Source organism: Peromyscus eremicus, chromosome 20 (genome assembly GCF_949786415.1).
Source record: "Peromyscus eremicus chromosome 20, PerEre_H2_v1, whole genome shotgun sequence".
In the NCBI taxonomy this organism is placed as follows: domain Eukaryota; kingdom Metazoa; phylum Chordata; class Mammalia; order Rodentia; family Cricetidae; genus Peromyscus; species Peromyscus eremicus.
This window is the reverse complement of record NC_081436.1, coordinates 26994999-27014431: the sequence shown is the minus strand read 5'-3', so window position 1 is coordinate 27014431 and position 19433 is coordinate 26994999. Positions and strand designations below refer to the sequence as shown.

General features: G+C 52.4%; 2 protein-coding genes across 2 annotated transcripts; both read right to left on the bottom strand.

Moving 5' to 3' along the window:
- Window positions 1–3716: 3716 nt before the first annotated feature.
- Window positions 3717–8473, bottom strand: Pycr3 (pyrroline-5-carboxylate reductase 3). The gene is made up of 6 exons (XM_059247272.1): window positions 8320–8473; window positions 6233–6297; window positions 5662–5841; window positions 5181–5393; window positions 4548–4640; window positions 3717–4390 (listed from the first exon to the last, which is right to left on the bottom strand). Exons 1-6 carry the CDS (start codon window positions 8408–8410, stop codon window positions 4208–4210), a joined length of 825 nt encoding a protein of 274 aa, XP_059103255.1. The 5' UTR covers window positions 8411–8473; the 3' UTR covers window positions 3717–4207.
- A 4189-nt stretch (window positions 8474–12662) lies between these two features.
- Gfus (GDP-L-fucose synthase) lies at window positions 12663–17813 on the bottom strand. The gene is made up of 11 exons (XM_059247159.1): window positions 17709–17813; window positions 16865–17021; window positions 16402–16516; window positions 14808–14936; window positions 14648–14721; window positions 14353–14486; window positions 14161–14225; window positions 13840–13906; window positions 13628–13707; window positions 13307–13406; window positions 12663–12995 (listed from the first exon to the last, which is right to left on the bottom strand). Exons 2-11 carry the CDS (start codon window positions 17008–17010, stop codon window positions 12940–12942), a joined length of 966 nt encoding a protein of 321 aa, XP_059103142.1. The 5' UTR covers window positions 17011–17021; window positions 17709–17813; the 3' UTR covers window positions 12663–12939.
- Between the last annotated feature and the right edge of the window lie 1620 nt (window positions 17814–19433).

Sequence of the window (19433 nt, the reverse complement as noted above, 5' to 3'; positions counted from 1 at the left end):
AGACCTACTTCCAGAGAGGCAGACCTGCCTGGGCCTTGGATTTACATCCAGCCTGGATAGCCTCTAGTAGCTGCTCCAGCCTAGGCTACCTGTACTATTTCTTTAGGAGAGGTTTCCATCCGTTTCTGTCTTCGTCCTTTCTATTGTGTTTCCTCCTTTGGCCTGGGCCCAGATAGACTAGAGTTGACAAAGACTAGGAGGGCCCAGGAGTGAGACCTCTCTCGAGCCTCTCTAACTGTCCAAGCCCCCTTCATCTGGGGGGGACACAGATCCAGGAGGTTTCCATGGCCCCATATTGCTGCTGCCCTATAAACAAGTGTGGGCTGACTGGGTCACAGAGAGTTCCCGCCAGGTTTGTGTCTGTATACTACCACTAACTGGGCTAGGGAGACGCCCATGAGAAGGTGCCAAGGTGTCATCTCAGACTAGGGATGCTATGGTGCTTGCTAGGATGCCTGAGACCCTGAGTTCAAACAGCAGCACTATTTTTTAAAAGTGCATTTTTTTTTTTTTTTAGGCTGGCATATGCTGGTGTTCTTTACATGCCATAGACAGAGGTGCTGGTGGCCGAGTCCTGGTTGTGGAGGAGGCTGCTTTGCCCAGGTGCCCATATGTCCCAGCAGTAGGTCCTGTAACTCTGGGGCTTGCAGTCCAGTAAGTATATCCTGTTGCACAGGGGCCTTAGCCCCAGTGGCAGCTGGGCCTAAGATGTACAGTCGCCTCGCCTTTAGTGTCTGATGGGGCTCCCTAGGGGCTCATGGGCCCCTCAAGAGAGCCTTCTACTCTCACTGTGTGTCTACCTGTGTTGCACTGCTGTGCCCTATGGGCACTGAGTTGCATGAACTAGAAAGGAAGGTGAAACTGCAGTCCCTTTCTCCAGCAGCCATTGCTACCTGCCACGTAAAAGGCATCATGCAGGAATCCTGGATCTCTTGCCCTGGAGGCCTGCCTGTTCCCCACAAAGCATAGTGATCCTTTGGCCTGGGAAGTATAGGCAGCCTTTTCAGGTCGGTGGTCCTGCCGTGGATTCATGAACCCAATGTCTGGAGAAGGCACCCAGCACAGAAAGGTGGGTGTGAGTTCGGCTGGAGCCACCACCACCTCTCTGGGGGGTTGCGAGCTTGCAGTGGTCACAGGCAGCCTTGTCCCCAAGATCCACGCACCTGGAAAATGAAAGCAACTGAGCTACAGGTGAAACTAAACGGTACGACAGGAGGGGCGCAAATCAAGCTAGAAGGTTGGTCCTCTGAGGACTGAGAGCCCTTTACACTACCTAGTTAGGACTGGCTATGGGAAGCCCAGCCGGGACCTGGTATAGTCTAGCCTCTTCTAAATGGGCTCACAAGAGCATCTTGACCCCATCAGCTGTCCTCAATAGGATCTTGGGCTTGTGAGTTTCATATCTTATCGTAGGGCCCTTTCTCTGACACTCACCCTTGCTCACAGCCAAGTTCACCTGGCCAGATGGTATAATGGCACTTGTGTAATAAAGGTGAAACTGGTCAACGTCATCAGCCACCCTGTTTTAGTCTTCTTTTTTGTGACTGGATCTAATGCTTGGATCTGGAACACTCCATAGGATGGGGTAGGAGGAGGGCATAAAAGTGGGAATAAAGAGAATATGATGAGCATCGACCAGTTTTTATCTCAGAAAGCGGTGGCTAGGTGAACAGCATACGCTAGAAAGGCCTGGATGACAGTATCACAGCTGAATGGCCCCAAAGCTGCCTCTCTGAGGCACTAACAGCCTGTGTCCCAGCCTGTCACCTCTGGACCATGACTGGGCAGTGAAGGGGTGTGTTCCACTTCCCAGCCCTGGTCCCAGAAAGAAAGATCCGTTGGTTTACTTACCATCAGTCTCTTGGCAGGTAGGCTGCCCAAGGGGTTCCCATAAGGGGGTGCCTTCTACCAGACCCTGGGACTCTATCGTACCTAGACTTGGCATGGCTGGGAAGCCGATTGTCTTGTGTCTGCACAACACAGGCAAGTGATGCCGCAGCTCAGGGGGACCCCTCTGCTGTCTGTATCATCTGCCTTCTCATTATCATTGGCCAGCTCACTCAGCGCTTTGTATAACCACAGCAGCTGAGCTGTTGGCCGTAAATCCACACAAGTGAGGAAATAAGGGTACAGACTGGACTCAGGATGGCCCTTCTGACAAGTGACAATGCCAGAGTCCAATCAGGTAGCCCGTGGCTGAGAGAAGCCACCCACCCGCTGGAAATGGGATGAGAGCGGGATGTCCAAGGCAAGGAACCACGAGAAGGAAGGGCTGAAGCATTGGAGTAGTGGAACGGGAAAGAGACAGCCTCTTCCTTTCTGTGAATACCATCAGTCCTGCTTTACAGATAGGTGCCTGGAGTCACCCAGCTAGCAGATGCCACAGTGGGAGTGCCCCAAGCCATACTGATGGATGCTTCCACCAAGTCTCAGGAGGCTGCTGGGTAGACGTGAGGGAGTCAGCATCTTGGGGTCTGGGTGGCCAAGAGAGTTTTGGGGAAGAGGGTACCTGGGGTGGGAGCCAGAGCCATACCAAGCCCTCCCTACACAATAGCCCCAGAGCCCTGGTCCCCAATCCTCACTTTTTCTTCGTCCTGGTTTTCCCGACCTGCTGGTCTAGGAAAGGATACACTAAAGAGTCAAATCCTCCCAGGGTAGTCCCTGTAGTTATAGTAGCAGGCTCCAGCTCTACCTGCCCTGGAGAGCCAGCATAGGTCCGGCTGGAGGCAGAGGTCTAGTCTTGCAAAGCTAGCGAGGACCCACCTTTGGAACCTCAGACAGCTCTTCCATTTGACCAGTGCAACCTGAGCACAGGGCAAGTTGGACAGCATAGGTCTGCAGTGTAGACCCCGTGGTGAAGCTCCTTGTTAACTATGGAAGGACATGTCCCACCTGCTGACTGCTCAGGGGTGGGGGGTTCTGCAGCTTCTCCTGGGGACTCTTTCCTCCTGTGGGCCAAGGCTCTGGCTTCATGGCGAGGGAAGGAGCGTCTTGGGCAAGTGCCATCTCTTCCTGGGCCACTGCCGCCGCTATCCTCCGCTAGGATGACCACAGGCTTCTGAGCAGTCCCACGGAAATTCACAGAAGGCTCAGGGCTCTAGACCAGGCTCAGGAGCTCTTGTTGCTAGCAGCTCTGTCAAGAGTTGCTAGCAGCTCTGTCAACTTCCCCCCAAAAACAAACAAACAAACCGACCAGCTTTCAGGTACCTGAGAACCAACATTGCCTATTATGACTCTTTTTTTTTTTTTTTTCTCTTTTTCTTTTTTACGGTTTTTCAAGACAGGGTTTCTCTGTGTAGCTCTGGAGCCTGTCCTGGAACTCACTCTGTAGACTAGGCTGGCCTCGAACTCACAGAGATCTGCCTGGCTCTGCCTCCCGAGTGCTGAAATTAAAGGTGTGCGCCACCGCCACCCGGCAAGAACCAACATTGTCTATTATGACTCTTTAGAAGTAAGATTATTGGTACTTTGGGGGGTGAGGAGGCCTGCAGAGATGGACAGTTTTTTCCAAGTGCAGAGGAAGTAGAAACACTTGTGTGATGGATAGAGAACCGTCGTCTTTAGAGGTGGAACAAGGGGAAGATGGGGATAACCTGGGCAAGCAAGGAGGCTAGTGCCTGATGTTGTAGATATTCTCCCTGAGGAAACAGAAATATTTACCCCCTCTTTATAGGGTACCAAGGACAAACCAAAGTACAAATCTACCCAAGTCCAACTTGGGGAACCAATGAGTTTATTGGGCTTACAGAGCATGGATGGGGTGTTGCTTACAGGAGTGTGGGTGACCCCAAAGCAGCCACACCATGAAAGCATCTCATGCTAGCATGGATGATGATGCCCCCCATATCTGCAAAGATGGAACCCTCTCCCGCTTCAGTTAATCTTCCACAGGCTGCATATTCGACCACCTCCTGAGACCATCAGGTCATGTGTAATTAGGACAGTTACAACTGGCTGAGAGGTGCAGAAGGGAGAAGCTGGTATCAGAAATGAGGGCCAAGCGACCCTCCCCACCTCCTCCTTCCTTGACTGAATGTCACAGGCAACAGACTTGATCTTGAGGGTCTCTTACAAGTCGTCACAGCATCTTTGATGATGGTCGTGATGCTCGGAGGAGAGAGCACACTACAACACCCACTCCAAGTTATTCTCACCACTCAGAGGCTGGAGCTGGGCAAGGAGCCTATAGTCTCCCCTGGAGCCTGGCTTACTTCCTGCTGAGCTCCTTAGCCCGGCGGGTAGCTGCCTCCACCGCGCTCATGGTAGCTGCTCGAAGGCCGCCCTGCTCTAGGGCATGAAGCCCATGGATGGTGGTTCCAGCTGGTGTGAGCACATCTGTCCGAAGCTGGGCTGGGTGCTTTCCTTCCTGCTGCAGCATTTTGGCTGTCCCCTGGGGAGAAGAGTTAAGGGAGAGTTGAGAAAAGTGGGGCAGCTACACGTTTCCCCAGCCTGTCTAGACTCTGCAGGTTGTCTTCTTGTGTGCTGGAGACGGCAGACACTCTTGAGCACAACCTTCCCAACATTCTCCTGAGGAATCCTTCACTTACCAGCAGCGTCTGGGCAGCAATGCGGTGGGCCAGGCCACTGGGCATGCCCATCTTGATGGCACCTTCGGCTAGGGCCTCCGAGAATGTGCACACCTGTAGCAATAGCATTGGAAGTGGGAAAGGGGGAAGGTCAAAACTGACATTTTGCTGGACACAGCTCCCAGCTAGAGAATGCTCTGAACAGCAGCTTTCAACCTGTTGGTCACGACCCCTTTTGGGAGTCGAATAACCCTTTCATAGGGGTCGCCTAAGACCAACAGAAAACACAGATATTTACATTACGATTCGTAACAGTAGCAAAATTAGTTATGAAGTAGCAACAAAAATAATTTTATGGTTGGGGTCCCCACAACATAAACTGTATTAAAGGGTCGCAGCATTTGGAAGGCTCAGAACCACAAGAAACAAGGCCCCGAACGTGGTCACAGATACCTGAGGCTATAATGCCTAAATCCAGAGTTTGGTAAAGGGGCCATCCTCAATGGTCCAACAAAGCATGATGTTCTGAGACACAGCAGAGCTCACTGGTGGCCCGTGGACCACTCGAGGCCCCAAGGCTTGACTCTGAGACCTTGAGAGCAAGGCCTTTGCTAAGGGCTTGCCTTCGAGGGTATGGGTTAAGACAATACTCACAAAGGCCACACCACTGCCACTGAGGCCAGTATGGATATCTACGTAGGACTCAGGAACCTCTATGCACTGCCCACAGGCCTCCAGCAAATTCTGCAGGAGCTTGGCGTCGTCATTCCCAGCATGGTGGCCCCGTGCCATCACCATGGCCCCCTCCTGGACTATGCAGGGTAGATTGGGAGAGACTCGCAACACTCGTGTGTTTGGGGGCAGCAGCTGGACAAGAGAGAGCTTAGTGTCAGGCAGCCTATGAGACTGAGCCTGCTAGGCAAACACCTCAGCTAAATGCAGCCTCTAGTCCCTACTTCCTAGGTACAGTGGCAGAACATTACCCCACCTACCTAACCCTGGTGGGCCAACTAACTAACCCTGGTGGGCCAACTAACTACTTCTGGAGACTGTCTGGGATACTGTCTGCCTCCCAAATATGGCCAACAGAGCTTATTTCATAGTCAAGGCCTTATTCACACCACAGACCACTCACCTCCTCCAGAGAGCTCAGAGAGATCCCAGCAGCCACAGACACCACGATGTGCTCAGTGGTGACTACAGGGGCCACCTCCGCCAGAACCTCTGGCAGGACTTGAGGCTTGGTGGCAAAGATGACAAGTGAACAGCTCTGCAGCACTTCCTGGTTGGAGTGAGTAGTCTGGCAACCCAGAGCCTGCACAGACACCAGGGCCAGAAGTGACCGTGTGAGGAGGCATCGGACCACCCACCCGAGTGCCATCAATCATCCTGCATTCCAGGGGTGCCCTCAGGCCTCTGTTGTTACAAGTGTCTATACTAGCCATGACTCTCAAATGCCTAAGAAACACCCCAACAGGCCCTGCTCCTCACAGATGCCAAGATTTACCTTCTGGAACCTTCCCTCCTAAGTAGTGTCCACAACCACCGCACACAGGCACACACTCAGTGTACTCTAGTCTTCCGGAAGCTTGACCTTCCTGACCTTGACCTCGCCTTCTCCAGGACAAACCAAACCATCTCAAACCTTCAGCCATAGCTGCCCCTGGAAAATGCTTCAGAAGGACAAGACCCCAAGTCCCACTCACCCTGAAGTGGCAGAGATTCTTGTCTGTCGGTGCACTGGCCAGCACTTGCTTAGCTTCCACTTTGCCTGGATAGAGAGGCAAAAGCTGGTGAGGGCAGGGAGGATAGGAAACAGCATGCCTAGTCCACTGTTAGCTTAAGGCTCCGTAGGATCACAGCAGGCGTGCTTGTCCGCGGTGCTGAGCAATCCCCGGGAATTCAATTGTACTTGACCACCACTGCCATCGCCTACTGTTGGGACACTGGGGCCAGGAACCTGCCTGATCCTGACAAGACACAGAGCCCAAGGGTCTCTGCTTTCAGAGAAGGGGCAGCTGACTGGAGCACTTAGGGTCTGTTGGCCCAAAATGCAAAACCTCTGCAGGAACCAGGCCTGGAACAGCATGGTGGATAGGGAGATAGCTGGTGAAGGGTCTGGAAAGATGGCTCAGCAGGGTGAGCAGATGGCTGGTCAAGGAGAGACAGCTCAGAGCTGAAGAGTACTGGCTGCTCTTGCAGATGACCTGGGATAGGGTCCCAGGACCCACATGGCACTGCCAACTGTCCATAACTGTCCACCTCCAGTGGAACCAGTGCCCTCCTCTGGTCTCAGCAGGCACCAAACACATGCGCGCGCACACACACACACACACACACACACACACTAATCTTTTAAAAAAAAATAGCCTATCCGATAAAGACCTGACAGGCAACAAGCTCCCTTGCAGGGCAAAGCATGCTGGGATGTCTAGGGGAAGGACTAAGTGCCCGTTTGGTGGAACTCATGTTTCTGGAGGGTACAGAGGTAGAAAGACTGGGCCAGATGGAAGTGCACACCACAACCTGAACACAGAGGCAGCTAATCATGCCAGTGACGGGTGGTATAGCACCAAGAGGCAGGCGAACTGCCAGGTTGGTTTTTTTGTTTTGTTTTGTCTTTTTCGAGACAGGGTCTCTCTGTGTAGCCTTGACTGTCCTGGAACTCAGAGATCCGCCTGCCTCTGCCTCCCGCGTGCTGGGAATAAAAGTGTGCACCAGTTTTACATGCCAACACCATGAGACTTGTAGGAAACCATTCTCTAATGATCATGACCCTCTGGACTTTGAAGTTCAGCTGCAAGCAGAGAGTCAAAGGTCACCAACTTCCTCTACCTGCAATCTGCAGGTAAAGTCTTCTAAACACTGCAAGCAGTTAGGCCAGGATTGCCAGCCCCTGCTGTTCATCAGCAGTCCTCAGCCGGGCAGAGTGTGCCTCCCTCCTCACCCCGCTCCCTCCAGCGCCCAGGCAGCAGACATCTGGCAGTGTAGGAGACACTTTGGCCTTCACATGCAAGGTGCTGTTGACATCTAGAGGCGATGGCAGACACTCTTCAGTACACAGAGCCAATCCTCTTCTTCTCAAATGTCACACAGCTGCCCGACCCCGAGAGTGGGGCTGATGCACCAACAGAAAACAGAGAAAGTGGCACAGGAGGCGGCGGCCAGGAAGTCGGACACTAACTTGGCATTAAGCCAGCCCAATCTAAGACAAAATTGGTTTGTGCCACATAGGGAACTATAAAATCACAGCCACATTAAGGATATAAGTCAAACGTGAGCCCACTTGTGGTGGCTCACGCCTTTAATCCCAGCACTCAGGAGGCAGAGACAGACAGACAGATCTCTGAGTTCAGGGCCAGCCTGGTCTACCAAGCGAATTCCAGGACAGCCAGGGCGGACACGGAGAAACCAGGAAACCAGAAACTGTCTCTAAAAAACAGGAAAAAAAAAAAGCAAAACCCCCACAAAGAAGTCACGAATGAAGTTAATGGTAATTTTCTTTAATTCAATACATTGAAAGGAATATCATTCAACGATACAATCAGTGTTCCACAAAAAAAACCCCTGTGTTATTTTTCTCTACACCACGCCTGGCTCGTCCACCCACCCTCCCTCCTGCAGGCTCACCTAGAGACCCTGGAGACCTTGATGGAAGCCTGTTATACGGCTCTCACCCAGCAACAGGGCAATTCGCCCCACTGGCCCTTGGGGCGAACCATTTGCGCCCCTTCCGCCGAGGTTTAAGGGCTCCTCCCACTGGAAAGCCCCCCAACCAGGCCTCGCCTCCCACCTGCTCGTATGAGGCCTTGGGCGATGGCCTCCGCCATGCGGCCTGCGCCCACGAAGCCCACACGCAGAGGTTCAGACCCTGCCGCCGCCATCGTGCTCCGGGCCGGCCTTCTCACGTCCCTACGTCAGCGAGCCCCGCCCACTAGAGCCGCATTGATGAATAGAAGCCGGGGGGCGGGATCGGGGAGGGGTAAGGGGCGGGATCGGGGAGGAGTAAGGGGCGGGGTTCCGGGAGGAGTAAGGGGCGGGGTTCCGGGAGGAGTAAGGGGCGGGATCGGGGAGGAGTGAGGGGCGGGGTTCGGGTAAGAATAAGGGACGGGATCGGGGAGGAGTAAGGGGCGGGTTCCGGGAAGAGTAAGGGGCGGGGTTCGGGGGAGGAGTAAGGGGCGGGATCGGAGTGGGGTAGGGGGCGGGGTTAGGGGAGGAGTAAGGGGCGGGGTTCGGGGAGGAGTAAGGGGCGGGGCGGGGCTCGAACCCCTGCATTTTGTTCCTTGAGGTGGGATTTTTCTACAAACATGGGTTAAGCAGCTGGCGATTTTGCTGAGGGGAAAGGGAGATGATGAAGAGCTTGTCCTAAACAGGCTGTCTGATTCGACCTGGAAAACCCAAAGTTGAAGTCTTCCCAGAAGCCGTGCAGAGAGATGTCCAGGATGGGGCTGGGGGGTGTATGGTGGTACTACAAACTAGTATAGCTCTTGAGTAGCTTACGTGCCTTGGGTTGCATCCTGGGTGCGGGTTCTGGTTCTCCAGATTAAAGGCAGCACTAACTAATCTTTTTTTTTTTTTTCTTTTTTTTCCGAGACAGTGTTTCTCTGTGTAACAGTCCTGGCAGTTCTGGATTTTGCTTTGTAGACCAGGCTGGTCTCGAACTCACAGAGATCTGCATGCCTCTGCCTCCTCGAGTGCTGGGATTAAAGGCATGCACCACCACTGCCTGGCTGTTTTTGTTTTCAATGTGTAAAATTGGGCAAAATAGAACAGAGCACTTAGAAGTATACCAAATTTATAAGAGCAATGCTGTCCTTGGACTGTGAGGTCCCACAGTTAAAGCTGGTCTGTCCCCTGCTTGCCACAGTTGGAATGTGATGCAACCCTTTCCTCTTGCATGGCCTGAGGCGAAGAGCTGTATTCCTGGATCTTTCCCCAGGCCCTACAAGAAGCCTAAGAGTGACGAGTCTGCCCGATGATGGATGGAAACCCATAAAGCTAGGAGCTAAAAACTAAAACTAAATTAAAATTTCCCTTGTTACAAGTCAATTGTCTTAGGTAGCAGCAGAAAACAGGTTGACACAGGGAACTTGCAGAATTCCTACTATTTACAGGGACAAAAATCTTCCCAGCAATGTCCATGGAGAGGTGAGGAACAAGGAATTTCTGTATTCTGGGCTGCAACCAACAGCACCTGGAAATGTTCGAGGTTGAGACTTGGCCTCAAGCCTGCCAGAAAATGCATGCTGTCTGGGCCGGGCAGTGGTGGCGCACGCCTTTAATCCCAGCACTCGGGAGGCAGAGCCAGGCAGATCTCTGTGAGTTCGAGGCCAGCCTAGGCTACCAAGTGAGTTCCAGGAGAGGCAGAAAGCTACACAGAGAAACCCTGTCTCGGGGGAAAAAAAAAAAAAAATGCATGCTGTCTGGTCAGAGTGGTCAAGGCATTCTGATTCTTAGGACAGAGTGTGCGTTCCTTGACATGATGACGCGGTTAGCAGACAGGTGGGCGTTAGACAACTGAGTGTCTGGCAGGTTCTGATCAGCTCAGCTCAGCTTTCTAGAGGCCGGAAGGGTACATCCTTAACGCCCTGGTGCCTCTGCGGACTCTCATCAGAAGATTAAGCTTAAAGGAAATTTGAAGATGGGGGTTGGGGGGTGACCTGGGAAGGCCTGAGCCAGAGGGACAGTGGGCAGCACAACATAGGAGAGGCCATAAAGACATATAAAGCACAACATAAAGACCCTGCTTTAGAGGGTGAAAGACCAGGCAGGCCATGGCCTGTCCTGCTGGAGGACAAAAGGACTCAGATGCAACCGGTTGGGGGAAAACAATTGGATATCTTTAGTATTTCTGGGAGGTGAGAGGCAGAATGTATAGGAAGGTTGGGCTGGGCTGAGGAATTCTGAGCAAATGAGACCGCAGCAGACAGGCTGATCGCCTGGAAAAAGGCAGTGGGGTGGAATAGATGTGGTTTCTGAGGGGAGGGGACGTGGAGGTTTGAGTAGTCAACTCTGACTGCATCTGGAACTAAAACACAAGTGTCTGGGCAAGCCTGCGAAGGATTGTCTTAAGATTATTTGAAGCAGGAAGATCCGCCCTAAACCAAGGCAGTGAGTGCCTTCGGTGGCAGCCCAGGTAACAGGACGTGGAAGGAAACTTTTCTGCCTGTGTGATGCTGCCAAGTTCATCTAGGATCCCAACGTAAGACCAGCAACTCTCCAGGAGTCCTCCAGGCCAGGCTGGTACTGCTGAAGCATCCAGCGTCATTGACTAAACAACTACTGGATTCTTGGCCTCTCCGGTATTAGTCATTGTCGGGCTACCCAGAGCACATCGTGTAAGCCAGTCTATAAATCACTATATATGTATGTATGTATGTATAACAGTTCTGTTCCTTTAGGGAACCCCGACTAGTCTAGCAGCCCGTTGTCAGTTTTAGCTATGTGGCTGGTGCCATGAGTCACCACCCCCGGAAAAGTTAATGTATTACACAGGTGCCAACCATCACCTCCGCCTGCCTGGAGCTATGTCTTGGGAGTAAATGCTCACCTCTGCTTAACCGTCTTCAGGGACAGTGGCAGCTCCATTTCAAGATTGAGAGGAGTCAAGGGGCCTGTAGCTTCCAGCCCCATGTCATCATGGAGAAGGAAAAATCCTAACAGTCTTAGGTGAATGGAGTCTAGGATGGGTGCCTGGAAATGACCCAGAGCTGCAGTGGACACAGACACGACAAACAATCCCAAGGTGACCTGCTTCTAGCCACAGCACCCTTAGGTAGATTCTCCTGTCCTGCCCTAACTGGCTTGGATTTGACCATCTTGACATTGAGAATAGAAAGGTCCAGGATATCACCACTCAGGTGGCTAGAGTTAACAAGGCCAGGCTTGGGGGTCCTAGTAAAGTCTGAGTCATCGGGCTGGAGAGATGGCTCAGCAATTAAGAGAATTGGCTGCTCTTCCAATTCCCAGCAACCATATGGTGGCTCACAACTATCCATAATGAAATCTGGTGCCCTCTTCTGGCCTGCAGGCAGAACATTGTATATATAATAAATTAATAAAATCTTGAAAGCATATTAAAAAAAAAAGTCTGAATCATCCATCACTAGTCTCCTTGCAGGTCCATTCTTGTGTCCCCAAATGGCCCACTGAATCAGTCCAAATCAAGATCCACCAAGATCATCAAGTCTGAGGCAGAGAATCCTGTGTGTGATCACAAGTGGAAGGTGTACTAGACTATTATTTTACGGTGTGTTACTTTTGTTTATGTTGCATTTGTTTAACTCTGTGAAGCTGTGTTACTGTGCCTGTCTAACACACCTAATGATCTAATAAAAAGCTGAACAGCCAATAGTAAGGCAGGAGAAAGGATAGGTGGAGCTGGAAGGTAGAAAGAATAAATAGGAGAAATCTGGGAAGAGAGGATTGAAAAGGAGGAGCCAGCCACCCAGCTACACAGCAAGCCACGGAGTAAGAAACCAAGAAAGGTATACAGGAATAGAAAAGGAAAAGCCTAGAGGCAAAAGATAGATGTGTTGATTTAAAGTTAAGAAAAGCTGGCTAGAAACAAGCCAAGCTAAGGTGGGCATTTGTAATTAAAAATAAGCCTCGGGGCTGGAGAGATGGCTCAGCGGTTAAAAGCACTGGCTGTTCTTCCAGAGGTCCTGAGTTCAATTCCCAGCAACCACATGGTGGCTCACAACCATCTGTAATGAGATCTGGTGCCTTCTTCTGGCTTGCAGGGATATGTGCAGACAGAACACTGTATACATAATAAATAAATAAATCTTAAAAAAAAAAAAAAAAAAGCCTCTGTGTGTGATTTACTTAGGAGCTGGGTGGCAGGCCCCCCAAAAGAAAAGACAACAGGAAGGGCTAAGCATGGCCAAAATCCAGCTCAGACTGTTGGGGAGGTACCCCGTCCTATACCTGAGCCCACTGACAATTCACATCTGACCTGACTGCCTGCTTCCTGACACCAATGTCTCCACCCTCTGGTCCTTCACATGGGGACTCTTGCCTTGGGCCTTGCAGCTCTTAGGAGCTAAGAAGCACACAGTGGGTCCCGGCACTGGACAAGCTAGGAAGGCTCTGTTGCAGGGAGGGAAAGGCTGGACACAGCTTCTGAGTCCAGGCTTATGAAAATCCATTTTATTGGTTTCTTAGGCAAGGGACAGCAGAACCAGCATGGATGCACTGAGGTTGGAGCAGAAGCAGACAAGCAAGATGTTGGTCTGGCCTTTCCCCAAGGATGGACAAACATGGACCCTACTGGACAGCTGCATGGAGCCCCCTGGCAGGGAGGCCAGCATGTAGCTTAGGTTGCTGGATACTATCCTCAGTTCTTGGCAAGGTCTGAGGGTGGTGACCACGGACTGGGCATTGCCAGCTGAGCGCCTGCTTGCCCTGTGCTTCACTTCCGGGCCTGCTCATAGTTGTCGGTGAACCAGGCACAGGTCTCCTTCACAGCTGCAGAGGCAGACAGGCGAAAGCCGGTGACACCCCCTGCCCCGCCCCCCGCCCCCCCAGGAGGTAGGGAGGGTGGAGGCTCCCGCCCACACACCCTAAATTTCAGTGTCCTGCTCCCCAGTGGATATCGGCTCCGACGAGGGTCTGGTGACCAAGCCTGGAGGGCACCAAACCCCCATGGTCACAGCATGGAGGCTGAGACCACAGCAGGGAACAGGGTGGAACAGTTGGTGCTAAAGCCAAGGACTAGCCGGCAAGGAGCCTGCAAGCCCGGGTTGGGGTGGTTATGGGTTTGGGGAGGGATAGCTTACCTTGCTTGAAGGGTGTGAAACGGAAGTCAGGCAAGTAGGCCCGAAGCTTGCCATTGCTGGCTGTCTTCTTATACTGCCCATCTGACTTTGTTGAATCAAACTGGACACCTTGGTCAAGGCCAGAGCAGGAGCACTACCCATTTGCCCTACCAGGAACCTGTCTCTTCCTGGGACAGGTCTAGACACAGCAGATGCCCTCCTGCTGCCAGGGCAAGCAGCACTAGAGACAAAATGGAGTTACGTTGGCCTTCCTACAAGGGGAAGCCACAGTCCTCTTCCCCAGTACCTCACCATCAGCCCCTCACTGGAGTCAAAGGATACAGTGACTTCCCCACGGAAGTCCATGGCCTCCACTACGGCCTCGGCGGCCTCCTTGATGGACACTTCATCTTCCTCGCCCACTGTGGGGAACCACAGGCCAGTGGTCAGTCAGGCCTCCCTGTCCAGACCCCCAGGGGCTTGTCTGCTCCCACTCCTCAGGGTAGACACAGGGCCTGCCCTGCTGTAGGAAAGGGTGGCTGCAGAGTGCCCACCTGACAGGATGATAGGTTCCACTTCACTGTACTCCCGCAGGACCCAGATGAAGAGCCGGGCTAGGTCCTGGAGGTCACAAAGTTAGGTCAAATCCACCAGGGAGTACCAAATGCCCCTAGTGGGGAGGTTGCACTACTGTTTCTGCTCTGTTGGGGGCAGTCAGGGCTTACCCTGAATGGAGGTCCCTCATCCAGGCCACACTTTCTCCTACTAAACCGAAGTTGCACCCCTGGGGACTTGGCAAGGTTCAAGGACTGTTTCCTACGCCACCACTGCCCCGCACAGCTTTCTGGGACGGCCATGCTTGCCCCTATACATACCAGCGAGTAGATGAACTGCCTCCGTGGCTTCCCTGTACCCCACACAGTCAAGGCTGAACCATTACCTACAGAGTAGGCAGATGTCAGAGCTCTCTGCCTCCAGAGCCAGCTCCCTGCCCACCCCACAGCTGAGCCCAGGGGCCCTTCAGGCAGGTAACCTGGGCCAGGCGTGTGCTGGACAGCTTCACTCACTCTTGGCCAGGTGCACCTTATGGATGAGTCCAGGCAGCACATGGCCATCTTCGATGTTGAAGTTGTCGTGCGGCCCAAAGACATTGGTAGGGATGACAGCAGTGAAGGTACAGCCATGCTGCTGAAAGTAGGCCCTGCGGAGACACGGCGTCTCCTGACCTCGTCCCCAGAACGTGCCCCCGGTGCCCCCAAGTCCTTCTGAAACTGGATAAACGAGGCAGCAACAACGCCTCACTAACCCAAGGGTCCATCCTCCCCTCTCCAGGGAGGCCTGGGCAAGACCAAGAAGGAGCACCTGTTCTGCACGTCAATCATCCTCTTGGCATACGAGTACCCGAAATTGCTGCTGTGGGGCGGACCGTTGTGGATCTGAAGGAGCAGGAGATGCACTGAGAACCGCCACCTGGCTCTGCCCACACCCTCGGGTCCTACCCCAGGAGGGCCCTGCCCCTCACCATTGTCTCATCAATAGGGTAGGTGGTCTTGTCAGGGAAGATGCAGGTGGACAGGCAGGAGACCACCTTGCGAGTGCCCACCTCGAAGGCTGAATGCAGGACATTGTCATTGATGTGCACGTTCTTCCTCTGCAGTGGGTGGCACAGGTGAGTTAGACGTTGTGGAACGTTAAAGATGTTACATTCGTTTATGCTGTGGAATAGTTCTTTAATGACACACAGATGTGTTGCATTCTTTTTATGCTGCATTTGTCTAACTCTGTAGGGCTGTGCCTAAGACACCTGATTGGTCTAATAAAGAGCTAACTGGCCAATAGCAAGGCAGGAGAGGGATAGGCAGGGCTGCCAGGCAGAGAGAATAAATAGAAGGAGAAAAAGAGAAGAGGGAGGAGTGAGAAAAGGAGGAGAGGAGGACACTAGGGGCCAGCCACCTTGCAAGCCACGGAGTAAGGAGGAAAGAAAGATATATAGAATAAAGAAAGCCCAGAGGCAAAACATAGTTAAAGAGAAATGGGATAATTTAAGTTAGAAAAGCTGGCTAGAAACAAGCCCAGTGAAAGCTGGGCATTCACGAGTAAGAGTAAGTCTCCTTGTATTTAATTGGGAGCTGGGCAGCAGGCCCCCAAAGAGTAAATAAAAAAACAAACAAACAAAAGAACCAAAAAACAAATAAACAAAAAAAAAACTACAGTCTGTTCCTCCAGGAAGAGACATAGGAACATACCCTGGCTCAGATATGAGCACTATCTGTGCCTATTTATCTGAAGTGCTTCTGGAACAAGGCTAAGCCTCCCAGCACTGACCTTCTAGAAGCTGCCATTTTCTAGGGACACAGGAAGGTCCTGCCCTGCCTGCCTGGGTGTAGAGGCCCGAGTGGCATTCCCAGGGTTACCGAGTACGGGGCAGGTGGTAGAGATGAGGGAAACTGTAGGTGGGGTTCCCACCACAAAGCAGCAGCCCTCCTCGATTTCCCACCTCCAGAGGAGTCACGCCCAGCTCTACTTCCCAGTGCCCCGCCCCGCCTCTCTCCAGTTCTCTTCCCTAAACTGATGTGGGGCACACTGGTCTAAGAACAGGGAAGAGGTGGTGACCAGGCAGTTTGCTGAAAACCCTGGGACGGGCAAGGAGAGCTTTGCGGGACAGAGTCCTTGGACAAAACCTGGTGGGAACCTTTGCAGGTTCTAATCAGGCCAGCCAGACAAAGCCATTGCCCAGAGGCAGGTGGGCCAACTCTGAGGAGCACATTCAGCAGAGGCAGAGCTCTTATGTTTCGCCCTTCCTCCTGAGGCACATGCTAGAGACAGTCCAACACTCGGAGTGGTCGGTAGATTCAGGAAGCTGAATGAACCAGGCCTGAGAGTTCAAGAATCTGGCAGCCGAGCAGGCTCAGTTAGCAGGAACATGCCTCCAGTTACATAGTGTAGTATGCTCACTTTTTTTCAGCTTCCCAATCCTGCAGGTCAGCACTTGGCCAGATGACCCCAGGGCTCTGCAAAACCAGTCCTCAGGGACTTCTTGGGGGTGACTCTGTGGAAGTTCCAAGAGCTTAAGCTCCTGACTCCCAAAGCTTGTTGTCCCCAGCACCCCAACTTACCCAGAAATCCAAGTTGTATTTGATATTCCGGAAAAGGCCGCCTACCATTGCAGCAAGGTGGATGACATGGGTGGGCTGTACCTTCTGGAACAGAGCCTTGGTTTGTGCTGCATCCCTGAGGGAAGCCAGTATGTCAGGGGGGCTAGTGAGGCCCGAGGAAATCAGGAATTAGGAGCTTGGGCAGTGGGTGTAGAAATTGGTTGGGTCTAAGGCTAGACAGGCGGCCAAAGGGACAAGTAGCCAAGTTCAGGGCTTTAGCAGGTATTGGGTGTGGGCACCCGGAACTATAGGAGGATGTTTACTTAGCGCAGCCAGCAACCAGAGCCAGATCAGTCACCTGGCAGGGAGGACCCAGACTCAGGGAGGGCTACTGCTAGGCTCAGGAACAGACCCAGCAGGGCACTCTTCAGCTTGGAGAGGGACCCAGGAGGAGGGGTTGGGTCTGAATATGGCCCCAACTCACGTCAGATCTGCATCTTTGGAGGAGACAAACACCCATTCCTCTCCAGGTAAGCCGGCCCCATCTGCGACCACCTTCTGGATGGCTCTGCCCACCAGTCCAGAGCCCCCTGTCACTAGAATCCTCATGGATCCCTGGGGCTCACCCATGGTAGCTGCACCTGGAGGGCCAAACGTTGTGAGCTAAGGAGGATATAGGATGTGCTGTTCTCCCCCACCCCATTCTCTTGAGCCAATGGGCAACAGGCACAGAATCAAACTCTTAAGGAGGAGTGACGACAGGCTACCAGACACACCCAGCTCTGTTCCCCTAAGAAGTCCTTTGCCCTGGCCGCCACAGGTTCCTGCTGGCTGCTATCCAAACCAAAGCAGCTTGGTCCCAACCCATGACCCTACTAGGCAGAGGAATGGTATATCCCATCCCTACGACTGAAAAATTAGGGCTGGCAGTTCCAAGAACAGATCGTAGGTAGCGGCTGCTTCACGCCAACTCTCACCCTCTACAGATAGACAAGGGGCGGTACCCTGCTTGGAGCCCCGTATCCACTAGTGCTGAGCTAATAGCCTATGGCATAGGAAGGCTTAGTTCTTCTAGGGCAGGGTGCACCGCTGGAAGGCCTCGGGTCGCTAAAAATATGCTACAGTCCCGGCAGGATGGCTCCGGCCCAGCCTCATGGCTCCACCATCATCCAGATGAGCAAGGGCCCGGCCCCTACACCCCATGGTCCTCGCAAGCCACTCACGCCAAGCCCACGGAGACCTCCGATGACAGACGCACTCTTACGGCCTCGACCAACCAGCCTCTGGGGTCCCTAGTTTGCTGCGCTGCGCCCACCAGAGAGCCTCACCTGCGCCGGGTTCCACCAGTCTGAGAGCTGCTTCCGGTGCACAATTCTCCAGCTACTCGCGGTCCAGGTGGAGGGGGCGAGGCCCTCCCGGGGAGCTCTGGGAAATGAAGTCTTCGTCATGCACCAGTGCGGCGCGGGCGCTTCTGGGAAATGTATTCCGGGCCTCGCATAGAGTTCTGTGGGCGTGGCGTGGCGTGGGCGCTACCGCTTTGGTCTCCGGAACTGCAAACTGAAGACCAGTTGCTCACCCAAACACTCTGGTGGTTGTACGGACACAGGTCCCGCAACGCAGTAGTGGGCTGGCCAGGAATCTCTTATTTCTTTTCTTTCTTTCTTTCTTTTTTTTTTTTTTGTTTTTCGAGACAGGGTTTCTCTGTAGCTTTGGAGCCTGTCCTGGACTAGCTCTGTAGACCAAGCTGGCCTCGAACTCACAGAGATCCACCTGCCTCTGCTTCCCGAGTGCTGGGATTAAAGGCGTGCGCCACTCCCGCCCGGCTTTTTTTTTTTAAATAAACTCTCATATTTATTCATTCATTCATTTATTCATTCATTTATTCATTTATTTATTTTTATTTATTGTGTATATAGTGTTCTGCCTGCCAGAAGAGGGCGCCAGATCTCATTACAAATGGTTGTGAGCTACCCTGTGGTTGCTGGGAATTGAACTCAGGACCTCTGGAAGAACAGCCAGTGTTCTTAACCGCTGAGCCATCTCTCCAGCCCGGAATCTCTTATTTCTTATCCTGCAACGAAGAATCACTTCCCATTGGCCCTTCTGCATGTCTTTGAGTGGCCACGGGCCTCCTGGCTGAGCCAGCACCAAGCCTCTAGGTGGTCAGTTGTGTTTCAGCCAAGAATACACAAAAGACTCTGATTCCTTTACCTAAATACAGTATTTTAAAGCAGTGAATAAAATCTCTCCTACCACCAGGCGGTAGTGGTGCACGCCTTTAGTCCCAGCACTCGGGAGGTAGAGGCAGGTGGATCTCTGTAAGTTCGAGGCCAGCCTGGTCTGCAGAGCGAGTTCCAGGAAAGGTGCAAAGCTACACAGAGAAATCTTGTCTCGAAAAAAAAACAAAAAAAAAAAGAAAGAAAGAAAAACAAACAAACAAAAACCAGAGGTGGTAGTGCCAGGGCACCACCCAGGGCTGTCCTCTTGTCACACATATGCACACAAATAAACACACACACACACAAATACACTCACACATGCATGCACATACCTTGAGGAACAAACACTAACAGCCATTTTCAACTTGACCAGACAGGTACACTTCTCCTGGTAGTCAAGCAGAAGGTCCATGGTTGGTGCAAACAGTTTTTGTTTGCACCAAGGACTGTAGTCTAATTAGTACACGCACAATCCTTCGTTTGCTTTAAAGACTGCTGTAATTGGTCCAAACACTCTTGTCACACTTCCTTTTGTATAAGCAGGCTACTTGCTTGTTTTCCAAGACAGCTGAGTGATAACTCTCTTGTGCTGCATCCTTAAGCCCAACTGAAAACTTCTCTCAAATGGTCTTTCTTTTACTACTTTGGTTTTTAATCAGGGTAGAGTAGTCTCATCTGGTCATAGGAAGAGCTGGGGAGCAGTAAAATGGTAGCATAGACAAAGGTGGTGGCCGCAGGGAGAAGGCGGTTCCAGGTAGCAACCATCAGCAGGGAGCGAAGGCGCGACAGACTAGGCTGTGAAAAACTGAAGGTGGGAAATGGCCTTGGCTGCCA

What these genes read in the sequence shown, in the direction of transcription:
- Pycr3 (XM_059247272.1), bottom strand. Translation starts at nt 8,410, where the DNA reads ATGGCGGCGGCAGGGTCTGAACCTCTGCGTGTGGGCTTCGTGGGCGCA. An exon ending in GTGGCAGTGGTGTGGCCTTT is followed by an intron (nt 4,641 to 5,180) that starts GTGAGTATTGTC and finishes CTATTGCTACAG; the next exon opens with GTGTGCACATTCTCGGAGGC. An exon ending in TTGCTGCCCAGACGCTGCTG is followed by an intron (nt 4,391 to 4,547) that starts GTAAGTGAAGGA and finishes TCTTCTCCCCAG; the next exon opens with GGGACAGCCAAAATGCTGCA.
- Gfus (XM_059247159.1), bottom strand. Translation starts at nt 17,010, where the DNA reads ATGGGTGAGCCCCAGGGATCCATGAGGATTCTAGTGACAGGGGGCTCT. An exon ending in ATGATTGACGTGCAGAACAG is followed by an intron (nt 14,487 to 14,647) that starts GTGCTCCTTCTT and finishes GTGTCTCCGCAG; the next exon opens with GGCCTACTTTCAGCAGCATG. An exon ending in GGAACCTATCATCCTGTCAG is followed by an intron (nt 13,708 to 13,839) that starts GTGGGCACTCTG and finishes GGTTCCCCACAG; the next exon opens with TGGGCGAGGAAGATGAAGTG.